The sequence below is a fragment of the Candoia aspera genome, chromosome 1 (genome assembly GCF_035149785.1).
Source record: "Candoia aspera isolate rCanAsp1 chromosome 1, rCanAsp1.hap2, whole genome shotgun sequence".
Lineage (NCBI taxonomy): Eukaryota > Metazoa > Chordata > Lepidosauria > Squamata > Boidae > Candoia > Candoia aspera.
Window position 1 is genome coordinate 182,108,850 of NC_086153.1, and position 16,918 is coordinate 182,125,767.

Below are 16,918 nucleotides of genomic sequence, written 5' to 3' on the forward strand. Positions count from 1 at the left end.
GATGTACTAATTCCTTTGCTTCAACTATGAAACTCAATGGATGACTGTGGAATATATGCATTTTTTAGTCTGATCTACTTTAGGCCTGGTTTATGGCAGAGAGAAAGAGAATGGATTCCAGTTTGGTCTAGAGCCAGTTTGGTCTAGTGGTTAAGGTGCTGGGCTAGAAACCAGGAGTCTATGAGTTCTAGACCTGCCGTAGGCATGAAAGCCGTGGGTGACCTTGGGCCAGTCCCTCTCTCTCAGCCCAACCCACCTCACAGGGTTGCTGTTGTGGGGAAAATAGGAGGAGGAAGGAGTATGAGGTATGTTCACCACCTTGAGTTATTTGTAAAAATAATAAAGGCGGGATAAAAAAAAATTAAATGAGTACATAAAAATAAATAAATAAATCCACAATTTCAGACTGTAGATGGAGGAAATCACATTTAAATGTTATAAACTATTATCACTATGGAACAAGCTAGGGTGTAGTTCACTTTCCAATGTGCTAGTTTTTATCTGATTTGGTTTTCAAGGAATCTGAAGATAATACTAAAACAGCTTTCTCTATCCGCAGGTCAAACTGGTAAGATTACCATCCTCTTATTTTGCTGCATATACCTTCTAAAGAGTTGCCATGATGCCAAAACACAGTTCTGGGGAAAAAAATAAGATATAAACTCTCTCCCACTCTCACCCTCACTGTCAATATACATATTTATATATAACATTAATATTGCCACCCATCTCTTCTGAAGTTCAAGTCCAAGTAAATAATGTTTTGAGGAATGTTACTCTATATATTGTTACACTACAATGATAAAAATAATGCTGCTCCATTAACCACTCTCTTGTTTTTTCCTCAAGCTAATTAAGTTTGCCCTTCATTGCTTAAATCAAATTAAAACTCTAGTGTCCTAAATGAAATAAAATAGAGGACAACCTTTATTCAAATACTTTGTCTAAAGTGAGCAATATTACTTCACATACAGTTCTTGGATTGCGGATGAATATTTTTGATCTTCCCAAAGAGTATTCTTCTTCAGGGACTTCCAGCTTATTAAAAAGGACCTCAACTCCAGTTCTAAAAGGCAGATAAAAAGAATGCAAACAACCTTGGTCAAAAAGTAGTCTCTCTTTCATATGCTGAGCTTGCATATTATCCAGAACTTTATGAAAAGAAAGCTTGGCTATATAGACACTTTTAAAAAAAATAAAATTGGACAAAAATGTTTACATCTCAGGTTTTCAGAAAATTGTCCAACACTGAAAATGACAGGCCATTGAATAGATGTTATGGTGATAGTGACTGAGAAGTAGAAGTTTTAGGCCATAATGTTTTCTTGGAAGTCACCTACCACTGCCTTGTTCCAGGATGTTTTTTCAATTTCCCAGCCTAGTCTCCCACCCAAGCACTAATCAGATCCAACCATGTGATTAATGAAGGTTGGCCAAGTGCTACCACCTATATCCAAAATATATGTTTATGTTCTATTGAAAAGTATTTTTAGGGCAGGGTAATATAGGTATAGAGTACAACTGTGGGTAAAAAATATGCAATTTAACACTGAGAAGGGTATCAACAATTACACAAAACACTGGGAAAGATGAGAAAAAAATCCAAAAGGATAATGAAAACCATAATATAAAAATAAGGAAAAAATTGCATTAGAGCATTTTTACATGTCCTTCTTGCCATGCTTTCCACACCCATGTGCAAATAAATTGCCTCAAAAAATGAGGATCCAAGTTCAATTTTGCATACCCCTTTAACCTTTATTAGGTACCTGCATGCAACATGCAAAGCTGTAGTCTGTCCTCTGAAACAATGATGCCACAGTCTTTACTCCAGATGTATTTAGCAATTTACAATACGTAAGAAACAGGCATCAATAAAAAGCTACATAGAGGCCCTCGTTTGGCTCTCATTAGGTCAATGGGAGTATAATGTTGCAAGATCCTTAACTATGCTTGCAGATGGTACTTGGGATGTGTTATTTTGCTTTCTTTGCGCACACTGACTTACTTTCTGCTGAATGTAACCCTGGTTGAATGGTTCTATCATCAGCATCAATAATAATCATGGTTCAAGCCAGCTATACTCAAATCATAGTTTCAGATACTGGTTAAACTGTCATGCCAGAAGGAGTATGCAGTGCCACAGTCCAATCTCAACTGTTTATCCAGAGCTAAGCAATGTATGTCATATCTGTACCAGGATGCATCTATTTCTAGTAATTCTTACCTTGCAGGGCCTCTCCACTGTGGCCATGTCTGTTTGCAAAGCATTTTGTATCTTTCCAGGCAAGGCTCATAAGTTTGACGGAATGCATATCCTGCCCTTCTGACTCGGACATTTTCCAGCAGACCCAAATATCGAACCTGATGGCAAACTAGAGCATCACTGAAGATGTGTGCTGCTTTTTGGTCATTAGGTTTAATACACCTGCAAATAAAAGAGTTAATTGAAAAAGTGCAACACATAGAATGGAAATCTACTGCTCCCACCCATTTGTTAGAAATATTATTTAATTTTTGTTTATTTTATTCAAAACGTTTGTACTGTATAGCAGTCATCTTAAAACCAAACTCTGGGCAACTTACAACTCAACAATAAAAACTATAGATGCAGCTAAAACAAAAACAGTAAAACCAAAACCAGAAAAAAAACAGAAAAACCTGGTGCCTCATCCACACATCACTGATGCAACCCATCATATTTTCCTGCCGCTATGACCTCAGCCTATCCCAGGGCCCAGGGGAAGAGCCAGGTCTTGAATGCTCTTTTGAAGATTAAAGGGTGGGGGTCTGTCAGGTCTCCAGGGGGAGGGTGTTTCATAGAGCAGGGGTGCAACAGAAAAGGCATGCTTTCAAGGACCCACAAGGTGACAATGTTTAAGGAAAGGGACCTGGAGAGTGCCTACCCTAGCCAGAGATGGGCAGATACTCTCAGGGAGAGGCGGTCCCACAGACAACTTGGTCCCCTGTCATGTAGGGCTTTAAAGGTGATAACCACCACCTTGAACTGCACCCGGAAGGAAACTGAGAGCCAGTGCGGCTCATGCAGCAGGGGTGTAACATAGGCAGACCAAGGAGCGTCCAAGAGTGTGAATGCCACTGCATTCTGGACCAGTTGAAACTTCTGGGTGGTCTTCAAGGGCAGCCCCACATAGAGCACATTGTAGTAATCCAAACAGGAAGTGACGAAGGCATGAGTAGTTGTGAGCAAGCCCTCTAGTCCAGGAAAGGGCGCAACTGGCACACAAGACAAATATGTCCGAAGGCTCCCCTAGCCATGGTTGCCACCTGCTTGTTGAGCAGTAGCCATAAGTCTAGGAGGACCCCAAAATGCACACCAGCTCCATCTGGGACTGCCATCCTGTCCAGAGTCAAAGATGGCACCAGATCATGGGGAGCCAAAAACGAAAAGCCACTCCACCTTGCCAGGGTTGAGTTGAAAATAGTTCCTCCCCATCCAGACTCTCACAGCCTCCAGGCACTCGGTCAGCATTGTGACAGCATCACCTGCCTGACCAGAGTACAGATGTATAACTGGGTATCATCAGTGTACTCATGAACCACAGCCCATACCGGCAAATGATCTCACCCAGTGGTTTTATGTAAACATTGAAGAGGAGAGGAGAGAGACCTGAGCCTTGAGGAACCCTGCACTGCAGGGCCTAGGGCCTGGCCTCTCCCCCTACAAACACTGATTGAAACAGGCCACGGAAAAAGGAGGAAAACCACCATAAAACTGTGCCTGCAACTCCCAGCCCCTGAAGCAGACTCAGAAGCATACCATGGTCAATGATATCAAAAGCTGCTGAGAGATCCACAAGGGCCAGGGTGGTTGCACCCATCCGAGCCCTCCAGAGTTCATCTGCAAGAGCAGTCAATGCCATCTCAGTACTGTGCCCCAGCCTGAACTGAAAAGGGTTCAGATAATCCGTTTCATCCATGGCCCTCTGTAGCTGAGTGCCAACCACCCTCTTAGCAACCTTCCTTAAAAAGGGAAGGTTGGAAACTGGGTAAAAGTTGTCTAAAACTAGTGGGTCCAACAGTTTGGTTTACAACCAAAAAAACATTGATTACAGCTTATTCATCTATTTTAGCTTAGAGCCAGAGTTTGACTCTTGATGCTGGTAGCATTTTTCCTCTGAAAAGGGGGAAAAATGAAAAATGTATGGGTTCTGCTTCCTCTTGTGCCACCTGGGAGGTCTAACCCTCTAAAGAGCTAGAGAGGGCTGAAGGAAAAAACCTGACATATACATTCTCCCTAGGCCAGTGAGAGCCTCTGCAGGATCATCAACCTTCCATGGAAATCTCTAGGGGTTATATCTAGATCAAGCTCAGTAAGTTGCACAAATAAATAGCTAAATATACAATTTCCATGAATTTATATGCTTCAACATACAAAATTCTACATAACATTTTCCCAAATATGTTATACAAGAATTTATGTCCTCTACTGGGGAGGATATAGTTGAACACAGATATCCTCTGATCTCTATTATTAGTAGTTTTTTATTCTCTCTAAAATATATTCCATGAGTATAAATTCCTAAATTTGTAATACTGGTTTTTCATGTCAGTGAAGAGACTATAGCGGCCAAGGAAGCATTTTTTTTTTACTGAGCAGATTCACCACTTTAAGTTCAGTACATTTTTCCAAGATTACAATGTTCCATGCTTTCGAAAGAACAGTGGTGTTTAGTTGGTGGTTTTAGGTTTTTCCCAAGTTGAGCTATAACTTCCTTTGATTTAACAAAAAGATGAGTTATAAACTCCTAATGAAACTGCTTAATCTGAAGAAATTAAAGACTATGGACACCCACATTCTGAGCATGTGGGCAATTTAGAGAAATGTATCATTAACTAAGAATTGGAAGAAGACAGTCCTCATATGAAAACATACGGCAACTGTTGATAGGCAAATCTTCAACATTCATGACGTATTTTAACTCAGTGTTTATTTTGATGCACTTCCATTGTGTAAACAATATCACACTTAAGCTTCAACACCAACACTACGCAAATGGCTTTATGTCATGGGCAGGCAATTTTTCTGTGGCCAGGCCACACTTTTTGTGATCACAGTCTTCAGCAGCCTAGAGATTTGCAGGAGCAGGTTAGTGACACGACATTACCTGTGTGGGCAGGGCTAACTTTTTTAATATTATTATTATTTCAGGTGCACTTAAATCTCTTGACAAGTTGCTGTTGAATTTCAGTGCACAATCATGGGACATCCCAGAAACTATCATATAGGTGTTTGAAGCCACACATGGCCCTTGGTTGGCCCAGCCCTAGTTTCTGGATAAATGTGAGCAAATTTTGGCTTATTCAACAAACCACAATCAAGCAAAGCATGGTTCAATGTGATGAGAGACCCAATCTGATATATTATGTTACAGATATGTTCAACATTCAAAAGCATCAGTTGTTATTATATTTAGTTCAAGTCAATGTTAATAAATGTCAAATATTTAAATGGATAAGTGCCACTGTGTTATTAGCTGAATTATAACTACCGTGGGAATAGTTCCATAGCAACAAATTCTGGTGCCACATTTGGCTAGGAAGTAAAAACTTCAGCACAAAAAAAAAGTAACAATTTCAGCACAACAAAAGGATCTAATTAAACACAGAATAAATCATGGTTGCAGTAACTTTACAGTACAGAGCAATTAGAACCATTGATTTATGGTGACTTTTCCCCCTTAATCTTTGGAAAGAAAAGATCAGATAAAACAAATTGGATCTTACTTAGATTATATCCACTTTCTTGAGATACTGTGAATTTTCACTCCAAAAGTCTCTTTTGTAATTTGAAACTGGGACACACAAAAGTTAATTACTTTTCTTCCAATAAAATGATATTCAGCTGATCTAAACAAAAGTCACTCCCTTTCATGCTCTCCTATGGAGTATGAATTGAAGATTACCATTGTTGAAAGCACAATTTACTTCATTTCCTGAACTTTACCTTATGTAATTAGGATTTTTTGTTTGCAAGTTCCTCATCAGCGTTGCCACAGAAGCTTTGAACTGGGAACCTGCTGTTGGTGGCCTCTTTAAATTAATCTTGGCAGGGTTTCCTTCTGGAAACAGTGCTTTAATGAGGGAGTGGCTGGCCTTCCACATAGCTTGGGACAGATCACGGTAAAGCAGGTCGTTATTCTTGTCAACAAACCCTTCTACCTGATACATCACCTAAAACAGCAAACCAAGAGTCTAAATAAGCAAAGGTAATCCATTCTGAGAGGGGGAAGAAACACACCGAGGACAAATTGCTCATGTCACCCAAAACAGTATCTTGTAAATTCAACATTAACTATAATAAAATTCCATCACTTTGAGGCTTTGAGTTCAGTAGTTTGCACCATAAGCAAGGAGAGAAAAGATTTTAAATTGTACCTCTCTCTTCAGGTCTGAAATTGCTGTAATGTTTGAGAAGTATTGGAATGAGAACCACTGAAGGCAATCCATCCATGCATGTTGTTTCTCTCAGGTCTTCCCTATTGTACATGGGATTTGAGCCTTTATCTTTTGGGGGGGGGGTGTCAAAAGCAAACATGTTTTCAAATACCCAAGGCCATTGGAACACATTACCTTGCCAGCATAATGCTGAATTCTGAAGCAACTGTGTGGGAGAGAAGTATCGTTCAAGAATCGTGAACATTTGCTCATCCTGCTCTCAAAGTGCTGGTGAGTAGCACAGACCTGGTTCAATTTTTCTAAGAAGGTCTCATCAGTAACAGCCCCTGGCCGCAGACACTCTTCATCTAGCATAGCTAGGATTCCACTCTGGTTCTGTTGGGTAATGTAACAGTTCATTTTATTATTAGGACATAAATATTCCATCATGTGTTTCAAAAAGTACTTACAGTGGACTGTACTACAATGAAAAAAATTGAATCAGATTTCAGCAAGCCAAATTTCAGTCTTTATGTTGTAGTATACTGATTTAGATCAAGGAAACACGAGGAACAGAATATGAGGAGAAATAACAGTTCCAAATATCACTCACCAGAATACAAGTTAGGAATCGCTATAAGAAAAAGCATATACATGAAACTAAGCTGAAAGATTAAGATTCAAAGCTTCCTGTTCAAACCTGTGAGGTCTCCATTCTACTTCCTCAGCGTGAGAATATCTACCTTTCCCATTCTCCTAAAGACAGTATTTCAGATGTACCATGATAGAGGTGGGTCATAGCTTAGTAAGAGAGCCATACAGTCCTGTCACGTGGAGTTTTAAGCAGAGGATATGCAATGGGAACAGCAACACTGACTCCAGTATGAATAATTCTATCTGACTCTCAAGAAAAAAAACGTTTCCCACTGTTTGAAGCTGATTTTAGGGCTGATTCACACTTAATGAATCAGCTGAGGACCCATTTTCTGCAAGTCTCAAGGGATTCTGAGAACGTGTTTAAGAAACAAGCCCATGGATAAGACTCCTTCGGAGGCAGCTGTTGACTGGCTTGGAGAGATGGAACCCCCTCACATATCTTTCATGCAAAACTAAGGACATGGTTTTAGGAAAACATGGGAACACAACACAAGGAAGCAGTTCAGATGGTATGACCATATAATAATTTATCGTAGCTCTCAAAAAATGAAAAACACAGAATACTCATTGAGGAAAACGACATGGCATAGAACAAAGAGCATCTGAATTTCCCCATTACTCATGTAGTCTTAGAGCCTTTTTTAAAGGATGAACTACTACTGTTGGCAAAGCTGTTTTTCTTGCTACACTGTAATACAGAACACAGGAGAGTTGTGCCTGGAACAATGTATTTACCTTTTTTACCTATTTGTCATAGAATAACCTTATCACACATTGGTTTCTCCAAAAGACCGCACAATTCTCTTTATGGCCATACCTTACTAAATATGCATAAATCATCTGCAGGCCTCGTCCCACAAACATTCACTGAATTCTTTCACACAACATACTAAACTTGGTTTATTGGAAAAACCACAACTGGATGATTCTTACAACTTACTATGCCATAATCCAAATCACAAAGGCTGGGTGTACACAATACACGGCCTCAAACAAGTAACTTTATAGCTGAGTGAGAGGTGACCCAGGCCAGTGTGATTTGTTCTTCTAAGAAAAGTTCAGTGGAGACTATCAGTACAGGGAAAGAGCTGATCCTTTGTCATATGCTAATTAAAGTATTTATCCAGTTTCCACTGTTGCTGAGAACTAATATGACATGAGAAGGTCTGAATAGGTAATAGGAATTGTTTGCACATATATGCTTCAGCTATGTATATCATGCATCGGATGTAAGCGTCCCATTTCCAATGAAATGTTATTCACCAAATAACAGAACAGAAAGCTTTTTAAAAGCAATCTCAAATGCTCAGTAATGACATTATTAACCAAATGGCCCTTCTAACATATAAAGGCAAAACATATCATATTACTTAATGGATCAAGGTTTAATGCCTTGCTTAAAAATTTAGCTGTTTTCTATACCTCTGATGTGTGTTTCCCTTTTTTCCTTTCTATATTTCTTTCCTTTCTTCTTTTTATATATCAAAGTAAATAAAAATAAAAACAATAATATCATTCATTGCCAGCTGACTGAATTTTTGATAAACAGGAAAAAATTAAACACACATACAATAAACTAAAAAGCAGTAGAAAAGAATTTTGATTTGAAGACTTACATTCTCTATAAGATCACAAATTATAGCATTGTTGAAGTATTCAATGTGAGTCCATTCAATACCCTATAAAAATAAAGTTGAAAAGCTGAGAAAAAGAATATGGCCAAAATCATTTTTACCCACAACACAAAAATAAAGGTTTCCCAAGCATGCAAAGCTCTACCAAGTTCAGTAGAACTAACATAACCAAAAGCTGACATATATGTAATACAAATTATTGGGTATCTGTAACTGTGTGGTTCCCCACCACTAAGCAATTCAAAAATCTGAGAAAGCATTAAGTATAACTTTGTATTATATTCCCTGAGTATTCTGTACTTTGGCCACATAATGAGAAGATAGGACACCCTGGAGAAGATGCTGATGCTAGGGAGAGTGGAAGGCAAAAGGAAGAGGGGCCGACCAAGGGCAAGGTGGATGGAATTCTAGAGGTGATGGATTCGACCTTGGGGGAGATGGGGGTGGTGACGACCGACAGGAAGCTCTGGCGTAGACTGATCCATGAAGTCATCCAAAGAGTCAGAAGCAACTGAACGAATAAACAACAAAACCCTTGAGCTAATCTAAAAATAATTTCATAGATACGTGTTCAGTCTGCTTCTCTTTCTTATAGGTGGTACCAGCTCTCCAGACTGGTATGTGTCACTTTTATTCAGCACCCATCAAGGGAGATGGCATGATTTAAGTGTACGTTTCATGGTAGTAAGATGTTTATAGCCAGCAATACATAAACTATACTTACACAGCCATGGAGGACTACTTTAATCAAAGGTAGACAACCTGATGCTCTCCGTATTTTCTGGACTATAAATCCAGACAGTTTAGTCAATGGACAGAGATTCTAAACATGTGGAGGGATACTTATGACTGCCTTACATTGTCTCCTGAATAGTTAATCATGTAGTAAGATTCTTTTAAGGGGACGCGGTGGCGCTGCGGGTTAAACCGCTGAGCTGTCGATCGGAAGGTCGGCGGTTCGAAACTGCGCGGCGGGGTGAGCTCCCGTTGTTAATCCCAGCTCCTGCTCACCTAGCAGTTCGAAAACATGCAAATGTGAGTAGATCAATAGGTACCGCTTCGGCGGGAAGGTAACGGCGTTCCGTGTCGTCATGCTGGCCACATGACCCGGAAGTGTCCTATGGACAACGCCGGCTCTAAGGCTTAGAAACGGAGATGAGCACCGCCCCCTAGAGTCGGACACGACTGGACTTTACATCAAGGGAAACCTTTACCTTTACCTAAGATTCTTTTAAGCACAGGAAGAAGACGGGCAATATTTTACTTCTTTCAAAGACCCATTGCTAAAAATGTCAAACTGCTTGCCTCTGTTCAAGCATGTCTTAGTAAATTAAGTCTTGCCTTAAAATACTTCAGTTTTTCCAAATACTAAGAAAACCACTGCTACAAGTTAAGATTGTAAAGACATTTAAGTTCCCTTTTTCCTCATAAGCATTAGGTGGTCCTGGGACCTGTTCTTCAATTTTAGATTATATGGAATTAAAGGGTTCACAATGAGAAAACTATATAAAGAAAATAGTTACTATCAATAGATAAACCTCTATTTTTATAGCCTTTCTGGGGGAAAAAAGTCACAACGAAAATTATTTTAAAACTTCTGATACAGATTAAGGTGTTTGTATCTCAAAAAAAGACGAGAGTTTTTGTTGTTTTCCAGTCACAATTATTCTTTGGGAGCCTCAGCATTTTGTTAGAAACGCAGAAATTGCTAATGCTGCTAAACCAAACTGAGTGTTCTTGAATAACTGCCAGATGTGTTTTCCATTCCCCAATCTGTGTCAATTTCCCATGCACTTAATTGAAACAGATCCAAATTCCTTCAGTCCAAAGCCTTGGGTCAATAAACACTTGGCACATCTTGGAATGTTTCTAGAGAAATGACTGTTTCACCTCACAAACCCCTGAGATTTTTCTGCCTTTAATCTTCATCTTCAGGAGGACAGATGCTCAGTTTAAATGACACCATCAGGACAGATTACAGTTTGGTGGTAATAATTTTTTGTAACACACATGTCACCAATCAAGTCCTGTGCGATACAGAGCATCACCAAAACACGTTTTATATTACCTGTACGCTATCCTGATGCTCACATCTATGCTTCTGGTCCAATCTCCTGCTTTGCTAATCCTTGGATCTCAGCAACCTTTTTGCCAACTCTTACCATCTTCATTTGTGCCCTTCCAATCATTTATTTTGTTTCAGAGCTAACACTTATAGTTCATTAACAGCTTGTCACTATAATGGCATTAACAGCTTGTCACTATAATGGCATAATTGTGAGGTACAGTTTCATACCTCACAAGACTATCACATCTAGCAAGGAACAACTCTTCCAAAAGTTAATAAAGGCAAATAGAAGAAGCTACTCATGGCAGGACTGAAAAGTGAGAACAGTTACACAGGAGACAGATATTACCTCTCGTATATATTCTTCTTGCTCCTCCTTTAGAGTAAGCTCAATGAAGATCTGCTGCAGTTTCTCATTGCAGTAGTTAATAATAAACTGTTCAAAACTGTTGTCCTACCCAATAAAAGAAAAAATGTATCATTAATCAAACTTGGAAGACTTATACATCAAAAGATTTATAGCCTGCAAGCCTATTTTACTATCTCATGAACTTAGATCATATTTATATATTCTACACATAGGCTGATGGACTTCAGTCATACATATAATCACTTTCTTTTTGGTTCTGGTAACACCACACCACAAGTGAAGATTTAAGCCTTTTTTTACTTGACTCAAGAAAGCAATTTCTCTTAAGAAATTCACTGCAAAAGAAGAAAATACATCTTATGGGTCATAATAAATGAATAAATAACTGCAAATATTATTTTAACTTATATAGCTGCCCATCTCAAATACATGACTCTGGGTGGCTTCACAGCAATTAAAACCACATAAAACAAAAAATAATATCTTTGAACCATATATAAAAAAATATATATAAAAAACATACAACAACAACAGTCAGTAGCCAAGCTATAAAAAGAAGTTCCAACAACAATCAACACCGTACAGCTCCTACCACCCACCCAGATCCTCAAGCCTGATAGCACAACCAAGTCTTTAAGGTCTTTAAGCCAGAAGAATCTTTTTATTATTAATGCAAAGAGTTGCTGAGGCTCCAGATGGCAGCTATGGCCACATCAATTCAATTGTTAACAAGGTTCATAGATAGTAATTTTCAAACTTTTAAGTTAGAAGCACAATTGGAAGAACTGTCACAAAAAAAGAAAACTGAGGCGTACATTTGTCTTCCAAAGTAGATGGACAGATCTGAAAAATACTGATCCCTGCTCCACTCAACCAATAACAACCCCGCCTCGCCTGGGATGGGAAGGGCAACAGCTCTTCCTGGGGGTGGCTGGTGATGTAGAGTTCTCCTGACCAAATGGAAATTTCCCACTTGGATTCCATATTTATATTTATTTATTATTTTAGTATTGTAGGTGTTGATTCGGTGATTTTATGATGTTGAGGTTTTAAGGAGAATTTTAGTGTAAACTGCCCAAAGGGGGAGATGGGCAGTAATAGAAATGTGAATAATAAATAAATAAATAAATTGAAAGGGTTGGGCTACCAGTACATTTTAAACTGCATTATCAGCCAATATTGTATTCAAATTTATAAAGCTATAGGCACTGCTATGACTAACAAGTACGCTTTTACAATGATGTATTTCTTACTTTTTGCTGTTCCTGGATAGTCCAACAAAGAAGTTTCAGCCTTAAAAATTACTAAAAGGTACCCTTAAATTGCTCCTACAATACTACCACCACTACTTGAACTATTATCATTCATTTCATGCATGCACCTCATATTGTCTTTCCTAATATTACTATTCATCTTTACCCTTGCTGAGTATCAGTTTATGAATACTGAACTAAAGTTCAGCAGAATCATTTTGAATTCATTATTGTTATTTCTATCTATTCTATTTACCTGTACTGCCCAACAAATAAAGCATTATATACATTTTAAGTATCATAGGATTTTTCCACTGCTTTCATTTAAATAAAAAGGGATGAAAAGTGTTTGGATGAGAGTCATACAGCTCTTCAACTCTAAATAGCTAAGTCTGAATGCAAGGAACCACCAATGTTTTTTAAAAAGGAACACGAAAGCATTCACACAACAGCAATGAAATAAAACTAATTATTTCTAACATGAGGAACTTATAGTGAATCTAATTAACTTGACATCACCCTACAGAGAACAGCAAGGTACACTGTTGCTTCAAGCTAAGTATATCCCAAGCTAAGTATATACTTAATTTTAAGAGAAAAGAACAGGTAGTCCTTGGGTTACGATGGCAAATGGGACCAGAATTTCTGTCGCTAAGCAATGCGATCATAAACTTCCTTATCTAATTCCTTGTCTCATTCAAGATTTTTTAAACAAAAAAAAAAAAAAACCAGAGCAAATAATCATGCTAACATGCTATTAAAAAGTGAGCACCTTACAACATATTTAAACATACAGGTAGTCCTCACTTAGCGACAACTCGTTCAGTGATCGTTTGAAATTACGATGGTGCTGAATGAGGAGACTTATGACTGGTCCTCAAAGCTGTGGCCATTGCAGTGTCCCTGTGGCTACCTGATCGCCATTTGTGAACTTCATTGCTGGCTTCTGACAAGCAAAGTCAATGCGGAAGCCAGCAGGAAGTCGCAAGTCGTGTCACTTGACATCATGCTTAATGACGTGTGATTCGCTTAATGACCGCAACTGGAACTGCCAGAACTGCCATTGTAAGTTGGCATGATCACGTGAGTTTTTCACTTTATGATCGCATCACTTACTGACAGAGTTGCCAGTCCCAATTATGGTCGTTAACTGAGGACTACCTGTATTTAAAATCCAGCGAATTGCTGAATTATAATCTAGCAATTCCATGCATGATATTTTAGAAACAGAGACAGTTCTTCTTTCACTGAATTTTTTTTTATCTTAAACTATATTTCAAAGTCTTGTTCATTCAACTCTAAATAAAACCATTGTTTTAAAAAAGCAATACTCTATACATTCATAACTATAGATTTCCATAACATTGTTATTACAAACGCCCCAGGTCTATACAGTCATTTTATATTTTACAAATTTTAAGTGCACATCTAATCATGTAAAGCATGAATGTAATAACTCTGTGCTCGACGTAGGTGTACTAATTGGAGAATCGTATTGCAGCTGTGTATTTAGTATGCTTTCAGTAACTACCTTAGTTTTGTCCTTGTATGTAGTAACCCTTGTAAAACAAATATAATCTGTTTTGAATACACACACCTTTCAGCCACAAAAGTCACACAACCCTTATTTGTTCAGAGGTTTACCAAGGAGTGGCTTCTAAACAAACATGATGCATGCAACATATATCTAAATCTACCCAGAGTTATTGAAGAGACAGAGAGATTCTTCAATTTAAAAAATTAATTTGCCAACTAATTAACTCTGTGTGTTACAAAACGTCTTGGCAATAATCTTTCTTTCCAAAAAAAAAAAAAGTAAATAGGACCAAAGGGACACAGCTTATAATGCCAACTAGCTTTAATATATGCCTTAAGTCTACAGTATTTATTTCCAGTTCAAAAATTTTTTTTACACAAACAAAATTACTAGCAGCATCAAGTAAAAACATTTTTGTTTTCTAGTTTAAACTGAATGTATATCTGGTCAAAGTTTAGTGTGTTTGATCTCAGACAGTTTAACCAGCTCCGCTTTACTGAGACTTTTCCCCCTATATTAATTGTTGACATATTGTATGCTGATTTCAAAACCTTTTTAAAGATGCAGGGTACAAATAAGTAAATACATTACTGTCTATTTTGCTAAAAAATTACAGTCTGAAGTAAAGAAAATACCTCAAAAATTTCAAAGCCATAGATGTCCAAAACCCCCATTACTTTCTTCCTTACTTTGGACTGTGCCTGTAGAAAAAGTTGTTTTTTTCATGATTAATAACAGATGGCAGTAAGATAGATAGATAGATAGATAGATAGAACTATAAATTAAAAATACCATTGTATTACATACATATTGTTTATATTAATATGCCAGAAACAGATCACCATTCAGTTTATGCTATGGTTATTCACTGAAATTTTATTGTATTTTGATGAACAATACCTTAATGCTTTCATTGATTCTGGTAACAAGCCAACAAAACAGTCTACTGTAAAGGTTCTTCGCCAGAGCATCCCGAGCATAGTAAGCCTAATAAAAAATAAATAAAAGAATTGAAAACATTTAAGATTGACCAAAATATTTTCTGGCATTGAAATAGCACAATGGCCACTCATGGTCTGCAGATGTGCTTTAGATAAATAACTTAATTTCCCTAAAAGGCCTACATCCAATGTTATTTGGGGAGAGTTCTACCCAATTCTCTTCCTGTACATCTCCTACATCTACTCTGTGGATTCCCCAACCTTTGGAAAAACTTGGGTATGTGTGTATAAAGGGGGATTAAGGAAAGAATTCAGTCTATTAAATGATGCCATTTTGTCAGCAGAGACACCAAATATCACTCAAAATATATTTTAACTTCATTAAATTATTTTATTTAAAAATAATTATTATTTTAATTACATTTTTGCTCCATTTTTTCCCATGATGGAACTGCATAGGGACATCCATAGCATTCTCATGCAAACTCCTATTCACAAACCAATTGGCTTCATAAGATTTCTGTATCAGAATACAGCTCTGGCCCAGTTTTCCAGATAATTATGTGCTATAAGCCAAAATGTGTGCTCTGCATTCGAATCGAATCGAATTATCCATTCAGTCTATCCGACCCTTGGCGATTCCATAAGCCAGCTCTCTCCATGTTTTGCATTACAGAATGCCAAATTCTAGTGCAAAACACATTTACACATGCCATTCCCACATGCAGTCAACAATGTGAGACACACTCATGAATAGGTGATCTGTCCTAATGACACATTTGTATCTGCTACAGTACAGGACTACACAACACAAAAACTTACTAATAATACTAAGCACACAAATGAGTGGAGTGGGTGGGGGTTAAAAATATTACAGCATTCATGAAAAAAAAGTTGAGGAGTAAATTCTGTGATAACAATTAAAGGTTTACAGCACCAGAGGTGCCTCTTCATATTTCCAGTATTAAAATAATGAGGGAAAAAAATAGAAAAGAATACTCACCTAAGTCCTTTTGCAGCACCTGCTACTGAAGGGGGAAAAAAAGAAGAACCCCACTACTGTAATCCTCTGGCATTACCTGAGCTACATTTAAAGTTGTAGATACTTTCTCCTGCTTGGCTTCAACAGTGCGGAAGCTAAAGGCCCTTTCCAGAACTGACTGATCAATGCCTGTCAACTCGCATATTTCTTTAAGTTCTGTGGAAAAGAAGAACCATAACTTGAAGTATACACAGTCTGATGTGAGTTTTATTATACTCTCAAGAGAAAAGTATTTATTCATCTGAATAGTACTTTCTTTTAGTAACTGGATGGGTGAAACACTGAAAGAGACTAAACATCTGCACCTGCCATATTCATTATTTCCTTATTTTGCATCTGCAAATAGCTACATAGAAATAATAAGTATGCATTCAAATATGCAGAATGAAGTCATATTTAACCTTCTACCATGTAGAGGGTGTGTCACCTTCTGTTTACTTAGTGATTCACTGAAACATACAATTTGACCAGGGGTGCTTAACTTTTGCACACAACTGTAGCTTTTACTGATTTCCTTTCTAAAACATATTTTTAAATACCTGCTATGTCATCTAAAATTATCTGTAGTTTTCTTAATATAAGAACTGCCTAGTTTAGCTAGATTCCACCTACCAAGGAAACTGTTTTACCCAAGGATGGAAATACTTTTGAATAAAAATTGAATGCTGTATTTTTAACAAAACATGCTGAATTACTGTTGCTTCATCCCAGCAGTTCTAGATAGAGGACTACATGCAACCTAAAACCTCCAAGGATCTGAAAGAATCTAATCTGAATGTTTTCAATTTCATCCCTTATTCCATTTTAAGACTAGGACTATGGACTATTCAAACTCCATGACTGCAACTTCATCTAGCTTTTCTCCTTCTGCCAACCTGCTTTTGCTTCATTCTCGGGTGCATAAACTGCAGTACCTTCAAGGCTTCTGTATGCTTCCAATATCAGCTACTGCTGAAATTCACTAAACATGTTAAAATTAAATCAGTAATTTTAAGACTGCATAAGGTGGAAAAAAGT

General features: G+C 37.7%; 1 protein-coding gene across 3 annotated transcripts in view; it reads right to left on the reverse strand.

Annotated features, from left to right (window-relative positions):
- MYO1B (myosin IB) overlaps positions 1-16,918 on the reverse strand; it is a 139,229-nt gene that overhangs the window by 25,015 nt on the left and 97,296 nt on the right. For all 3 annotated transcript variants that reach the window (XM_063318054.1, XM_063318053.1, XM_063318052.1), the window contains exons 11-19: positions 15,939-16,057; positions 14,819-14,905; positions 14,554-14,619; positions 11,108-11,212; positions 8,673-8,735; positions 6,595-6,795; positions 5,969-6,195; positions 2,228-2,428; positions 973-1,066 (exon numbers count right to left, since the gene is read on the reverse strand). In XM_063318054.1, the coding sequence (XP_063174124.1) occupies positions 973-1,066; positions 2,228-2,428; positions 5,969-6,195; positions 6,595-6,795; positions 8,673-8,735; positions 11,108-11,212; positions 14,554-14,619; positions 14,819-14,905; positions 15,939-16,057 (1,163 nt within the window). The remainder of the gene's footprint in view (positions 1-972; positions 1,067-2,227; positions 2,429-5,968; positions 6,196-6,594; positions 6,796-8,672; positions 8,736-11,107; positions 11,213-14,553; positions 14,620-14,818; positions 14,906-15,938; positions 16,058-16,918) is intronic.